This window comes from Theobroma cacao, chromosome 7 (genome assembly GCF_000208745.1).
Source record: "Theobroma cacao cultivar B97-61/B2 chromosome 7, Criollo_cocoa_genome_V2, whole genome shotgun sequence".
Lineage (NCBI taxonomy): Eukaryota > Viridiplantae > Streptophyta > Magnoliopsida > Malvales > Malvaceae > Theobroma > Theobroma cacao.
Window position 1 is genome coordinate 10,093,985 of NC_030856.1, and position 7,805 is coordinate 10,101,789.

At 35.2% G+C, this 7,805-nt stretch overlaps 1 protein-coding gene across 1 annotated transcript; it reads right to left on the reverse strand.

Annotated features, from left to right (window-relative positions):
* On the reverse strand, window positions 2,077-4,102 carry LOC18594575 (probable BOI-related E3 ubiquitin-protein ligase 3). Its single transcript, XM_018124066.1, has 3 exons — window positions 3,864-4,102; window positions 3,391-3,769; window positions 2,077-2,965 (listed from the first exon to the last, which is right to left on the reverse strand). Exons 1-3 carry the CDS (start codon window positions 3,917-3,919, stop codon window positions 2,330-2,332), a joined length of 1,071 nt encoding a protein of 356 aa, XP_017979555.1. The 5' UTR covers window positions 3,920-4,102; the 3' UTR covers window positions 2,077-2,329.

Here is a 7,805-nt window from a genome sequence, read left to right on the forward strand (position 1 = left end):
ACTTGAAGATCTATTTTTCTTTTCTTTTTTAAGTATATATATATATATATATATATATATCATAAACTAATATCCTATTTCTTCTTTTAAACATCTAAATGATCTAAAAGTTTTTCAATTTCATATAATTTTTCTACATTTTTCATTAAATAAAATTATCAATAATATCAAAATTAAAATTTTAAATTGATGCAATTTATGTAAGAAAAATAGTAATATAAAAACCTTAAATATAAAACTGAGGGTTTAATAATTCAAGGAATTTTTTAAATGTTCGCGTCACGCGATATAAAATGATAAATAATATTTAAATTAAATCAATCATTAGTTATAACAAAGAGTTTATTTTGAAAAAAAAAATTGTCTTTGGTTCACCTTCTCTGTCTACGTTATTATTATCACTAAATTTTTGGCCATTAAATGATTTAATTTGCCCCTCATCTCTCCTTCACGCATCATTGACCGTTCTCTCTAATTTATATGTCATCCTGAAACACACATGCATGAACCATGAAACCCACTTGGGAAAATATTCATGAATCCTCATGTCATTTTCATCTCATGTTAAATACCCATCAAACTACGCACCCCTTATCTCTATGCTCTTGTCAACATGTTAAACACATCATAATTTTCCAAAAAATAAATTTTATGAATATTAATATTCATGTTCTGCACACAATCTGAACTCTTCATATTTTCACAGTGATCGATAAATATGAAAAAAAAAAAAAAAGTGGTAATAATTGAAGGAGGAGTGCCGTACCAACACATTGTGAGTTAATAAAACCAATTTGAATGGACCATTTTTCAGCGTGATAAAGCATAGAAACCAACTGCCAAATTTAGCAAATGACGGTGGAATAATTAAACTTTGCAACAATTGTCACATTACTGTTTTACAATAATTAAAAAAAATTAACAAATAAGTGGTAGGAGTATAATTTCGAAAACAATATTACATGCAATAATGTGAAAAAACCAATAATAGAAAAGTTGGCAGTGTGAATCTAGTCAGTATTGATGGTGACAAAAGATAGACGGCAACAGGGTAACGTGCGTGGGATGCGCCTCCTCCAACCACCACCCTACACCTCTCTCCTTCAACTTATCAGATCAGATCAGAGCAGATCATCATCGTTTTCAACTTTGATTCATAAACCTACCTCTGATAGATAAGATGCTTTCACCCTTTTTATTTGCTTATTTATTTATTCCATTAATTTCTTATTACTTAATAATAATAATAATAATAATAATAAAGTCGACGTTTAAAATACGGCGGAAAGAAGAGAAAGGCCTTTTTCGTACTTTTATTTAGTTGGGTGTTGCTTCCCAGTGTGCTTTTTACCACTTTAGGCTCTGCTCCTATCCTCGCACCTTTCTTTCTCGTGTCTTATAAATTAGTCTTTTCCTGTTCTCTCTTTTATAAACAACAAATAAATTTATTCTTCTTTTATTGTATTGTACGATGCTTTTAGAGATTGTTTTTAAATAATTAATTCTAATACTAGTTTAGAAAAAAATGTTATAAATTAAAAGAAAAACGAAAAAAAAGATATTTGATAGAATCAATATATATTTTTTAAATCATTTTTTTGGGGAGAATATAATATTTATTTTTAATTTTTTAAAAAAAAGAATAAAAGGGAAAAGAAACTGTTGAAACCGTGCGTTTGGTTGTGTGCAGGACGACGAAAGAAAAGCAAAAAAGAAAGAAAGGAGTGAGTGAGTGGGACTACTGCCAAACAGCGGCATCACAAACAACAGCGACATTTGCGCGCGTCCTACGTGCCAGCGTTTGCCTCACACCTGTCCCTTTCACTCCCCACCTCGTTGACTCCACTCCTTCTCGCGCGTCACCCGACGCTCCCATCTACCCTTTTCTTGGTTTCTGCTCTCCCTATATCTGTCGGGGTAGATGCCCCCATGTGGGTCCCACCCCTCCCTCCCACCCTTTCGCCTTCGTTTATTTGAACTCAAATTGCTAACATGCGCCCCCATCATCGGCCCCGTAGTTCACTTCGACAGGACAAAGTAAATAATCAATTATTTAAAAAGAAAAATAAAAAGAAATAAATGCAGACTTATTGCACATTTCCATTTCCTCGCTTTTCCCCCTCGTTTCTCTTAAAATAAATTTAATAAGGTAAATATTTTTCACTCAAAAAGTTGAAATTGTATCTTCATTGTCTTGGAAAAAAAAAAAAGAAGAAAACCCAACGGTAAAAAAAATAAAGAGAAAGAATTCATCTAACTAATTACAAAATTTGAGTTTTCAACATTTCAGTTTTTTTTTTGGGTGTGTATTTAAATTATTTTTGGGTAGTTAAGACATGTTAACATGAACACTAGCATTTTTGGTGGATTTACAGATCGGGCAAATGTGAAGGCTAGAGCCACAAGCAGTACACAAACACAGATGCCTGCATGGTAACAGCAACACACACGGTTCTTCCTTCCTACAATTCTTGCACAATCTGCTGCTTGTACCACTTTCCTCATTATTATTATTATTATTATTATTATTACCATTATTATTATTATTATTATGATCATTCTTCACCAATTTCCTCTCCCCTCCTTCCACTGCTAACGTGCGCCTCTCCACTTCCCAACTGCTGCCGCAACTAGATTGCGCATCATCAACCTCCTCTGCCGCTGCCTCCACTTTTCCTACGCCGCGGGTGCGCTCGTCCTTAACCTGCGCCGCAAGGACTTGTTCTAGGTTGGTCCGTAGGGCGTTGGCCGTGGCCTCGTTGGTTTGAGCCAAGTCTCTCCAAATTTGGTTCTCTATGCAGAGTGACTTCACCCTCTCTTCAAGTGCCCAATTTAATTTCCCAATCTTCTCAATTTCTTCCTCTTTGGCTCTTAGTTTCTTCATTACTCCTCCTTCTATTGCCTCCATTATTTTCCTTGCTTGCCTCTTCCTCCTTTCCTCTATTTCCATCCTCACTTTCTCCATCTAAACAAAAAAAACCCCAAAAATCCATCAATATTAATTTTTTCAGGAAAAGATAATAAATTAAGAAAAAAAAAACCAAGTATAAATCAATGCAAATGAACTTGTCCCTTAGTGCCACTTTCTTTCTTACAAAATGCAGGTTTAAGAAGAAAAAAGTTCTCTCACAAAAAAATAGTTAAAACTTAAACTTTCAATTGAGATGGGATATTTGCAAAGATGGATTAAACTTTAAGTATAATGAATTTTAAGCAAAAGGGATTAAAATTTATTAAATTACAGCGATTAAAACTTGAAATCCCTTGAATTTCAGCTTAAATGGATCATAAATGAGATGAAACCCGATTACGTGTTCCAAATCCAATGAGTTTTCACGTTTCAAAAACAAGAAAAAAGAAAAGATTATATTAATAATAAGAGAGACTTACATGTTGGGAGATGAGGTGATCAATATCCAACTCTTGCTGCTCAATATGGAAGGAAATATCATGGCCAAGAAACGAGAGAGGAGAGCAAGAACTTTTGTTGTTGTGGAGTTGTTGTTGTTGTTGTTGTAGAGAAGGGAAAGAAAGGATTGGATTAATGGAATCTCTAGAACGCTTCCTCGGTAGAGGAAGATTGTTGTATGTCAAAGTACTCTCGGATTTGATCGCTGCAGGCTTCTGATGGATTGAATCAGTAACCACAGAGTTGTAGAAAGGAAGCAGTCCTTCCGTTGCCGCCGTCGTCGTTCCTGATAATGGTACCCCATATCCCATCTGGGTTTGAAAGATGTTCCCGTTTGCTTCAATGGGATTCATCATTTCCCTGAAAGAAAAAGAAACCGACGTATAAATCTTTGATTTTACAGTAGATGCGCGTTATCTCATTGTTTAAAGAATCAAGCTGATCAGAAGGGTACCTGTTTCCTAAGAATTGAGGACGGAAGAGATTAAGATGCCTTGCTTCAACAGCCATAGACTAAAGAAAAAGTTTGCGTCTGAGTTTGCTCTGCTTTTGGTTTCTTCTTGTTTTCGAAGGAGAGTTGTTTTGGCTTTTAAGAAGGATGGAATGAGAGACAGAGAGAGAGAGAGAGAGGAGAAGGGGCATGCAATAGAGGTGGCAAGGCCGTATGGTGGGGTTTATTTAGGGATTGGTTCGGTTTAGAGAGAGAGTGAGAAACTTGAAAGAATAATAAATAAAAATCAAATAATTTCTTTCTTTATGTTTTTAGTTTTTTATTTTTTATTTGTGGGTGTTCAATTTGAGATAGATTTATATGGAGAAAAGTAAGCGTACGTGAAAGCAGATTTGTTTGTTGGTTTGGGTTCTCTTGTCTATTTTAGGATTCGTTTACCAAATTATCCTCTTCCCCTTCCCCTCCTACTTCACTCTAATCTAATCAATCCCGTTCCATTAAAAAGTAACACACACATCTACAAATCAAGTCCGTAATTTAAGCATCTTTGTGGGGGTATTTCTGGGTTTTAACAGTACCGGGTTTTCACCGTCTTCTTACTTAACTGCCTGTGATGACTGATGACAGATTTAATGAACTGACAGCCAGGGTATCTGCCACGTCTACATCTTCCACGTAAGCAGCTCTGGTGTTTTTCCCCCTTTTACTGAAACAACGTCAAATGAAGTGGGGTCCACGAGTACACGTGTAAGACACGGTGAGAGAATATGACGACAAGCAGAGTTGCGGGACCCCACGTGGGGAGTACCAGCGTGGCAAGATTGTAACGAAAAAAAAAAGGGCAGAGGACTTTAGCTGGGCCTAGGCAGGTGTTGAGAAAGAGGGAGAGAGAGATAAGGGAAAGGTACGATGTACCCGGGAAGGGCTGGTCTTTTGGCTTTTTCTATTGATTTTGATTGCATCCATGCTGGTCTCATGGGAAACGTTTAGCCTCATTTTTTGGCATTTCCTTATGCCACGTGTCCAAATTTCCCTTCCCCTCCTATTGCTATTCACAAAATCAAGTTAAATATCTCCCACTTAAATGTTTTTCTTGTTTATCTCATCCTCCTCAATCGGTTATCTCTTAGGCGTTACGATTAAAATTATGTTTCAATCCCAATTTCAATGTTAAATTAAATAATTCATTAACACTATATCAAAACCATCAAATTAGATGTTTATTTAAACAGTTTTCACGTACTTAGGTTTTATAGGAATTTAAGATTTATGTAATTACGTAGATGATACTCTTAGCTACATTGCTTTAGAAGATGATAGAAAGGTTGACTTTTGTATTTATTATCAGCATATCAAAATTTTATCACTGTAAGACTTGTTTTTACATCTAGAGAGAGAGAGAAAGTGTTGGTCACTTATTGCAAGGTAAAATCAACTCTATATACCCACAGAAAAATTTTATCAGTTTGACTAAATTGATAATTAAGAAGTCTCAATATTAGCCAGATAGAGTTAAAGGTTTAATTGTGGGCGTATGGAATGTGGGCAAGTTCATAGCTAAGCTAGGCATGGGCAAACATATATATAATATAAACATAACCTAAGCTAATGTAGGGTTTTAGGGTTGTCCTTTATTTTATCCTTCACCTAATGAATTGGTGGGGGCATCAGCTAGACATTCAATGTAACTTACCACAAAAATGGAGACTATATATGTGAATTTGTTCGTTGGACATTTTAACGTTTAATGTAAACTATGTTTCTTATAATTGATGTATACTGTCGTACCACTGAGGTGCTATTAGTCTGCTAACGCGTGCTTAATGCTCAGTAATTGCCTTTACATCTTTAATTAATTGTGCTGATTTATGCCTGCGCAAGTCAAGCTTTGAGTTTATGCTACAAGGCCATTAGGGCTTTGAATAATTGAAAGGTAAACCATTCAATGAGAAATTCGGTAATTTGTAAATGCTTCTTCCTTTGATTCACGTCAGTTACGGGGCTTGATCAATTAGGTTAGCACCCATGAGTTCACACTTTTTATTTATTTCATAATGAATTTTACGAACAATTTTATATAATAATTTCTTGTTTGATGGAAAATAGTTTTTCAAAGATTTTGTGCTACGGATGAATAGAATTTCAATGGGTGATATATTGTATGTGTGGGATGGAAATTTCCAAAGGAGAGGGGCATGGAATTCTAGGTCCATTAAATTTGGCAAAGCAAATTATATTGACCGGCTCCGAATGTTGACGTGCCAATCAATCTTACCTAATTGGTGACCTTGAAAGAATGGATGCAACTCATATTCTCAAATATTGGATACTATATTCTTCAATACACCTCAAGACGTTTCACAACTCTTTTAGCAACCCTTGGCCGCTAAGGTTCAAAGTGGGACAACTGTTTAAGAAATCATCAACTTTGAAAAGGGATAGTTTGAAATTCGGAAAAGAGTTTAGGGTTTATTCAAAAGCCCAGGTTCGAATCTCTCTTCTTCAAAAACATTTAAGAAAAAAATTTATATTTAATTGTCACATCTTCTCTTCGAGACCTCTTTGATTTTATCATGGCAGAGCCGGATTTGAAGATCTAGATATTCCTTGACCAAAAACATGTCAATTTTTGAGTTTGTGGATTTAAGGCACAAGGACAAACACATAGCGATTATTTTATATGTCACATAGTAACAATTATGTACTAGTTGATGCTTCCAAGGGAAATCTCTATCTTGATTAAGAAACCAAATGTGAGCAGTATTTCTCTGACTGTTTCCCACTATAGTTTGAACATTTTTAAAAATCAAGTTACTCAAGCAAGAGTAGACAAATTAGCTTCATTTAAGGAGACAAAATGACAAATAGATCAGTCCTTTGATTAACAAACAAAAATCTTTTGATGTTGCTAATAATTAAGCTCAATGCCAACTAAGGTTTTCAGAAGTTGTACTTGGCCCTCGTTGCACCCATCGGACGTTTTGAGAGGAGATTATTTTATATTCGAATAAAGAAAATATAATATACTTTGATTTATCTTAAATGGGTTATTAAAGTTTTAATTATCATAAACCCGCATGGGGCTATAAGAAAGTGTGCCCTGTAAGGCAGGCCGTACAGACAAAGAAGGACCATAATGCATTAATATATGGGTGCCTCCAAGGCTCATATTTCCCTGTCATGCAACTGCTTGGAAAAGAAGTAGTAATAATGCAGAGAGTTAGGTTATTAGGGTGAAAATTGTTGTAAAATTTCATTTACCTAGAAAAGATAGATACCCCATAACAAGGAGAGAGTAGATGTAAAGTAGATTGATGGATTCTTTGTTCATTGCACTTTTCTTCATTTCTCTTTTTTCTTCATTTTTTTTCTAAGCTCCATTATTGCCCACAGAAATCCAACCCTATCAACTATACTTTCATTCAACACAGCACCGAAATCACAAAAGAGACCACATATAAAGGCAAAGTAAATTATAAAAGGTGATCTTACTTTAATGTCAAAAAAAAAAAGAAGAAGAGATAATTGGATGGTTTATAATTGTTCTTGAATGCATGCTGTCATGGTAAGGACATAACAAATAGTTGAAAGAAAGGGAATATAAGAGAGAGAGAGAGAGATCATGTTTGTTTGTGCTTCCCCTCTTTTAAGGGCAACTAATTCTATATTACACCAATTGGCTTGGGTTTGTGGAGGTTTCCCTTTAACCTTTTTCTTACATTCAACTTGTTAAAGTTAATGGTTTTGTGCATTCTTCATGTGATATCCGACCTTTTGCTCTCTCACACAATGAGAATCTCAAGATCTAATTTCCCTTCTCCCCCTTTCTGTCTTTGGGAATCTCCTTCATCATCATCATCATCTCCATGAAGATGTATTATAAACAAAATCATAGCTTTTGAACATGTATGGATTCCCCCCCCCCCCCCCCCCCCCCCGCCTCTG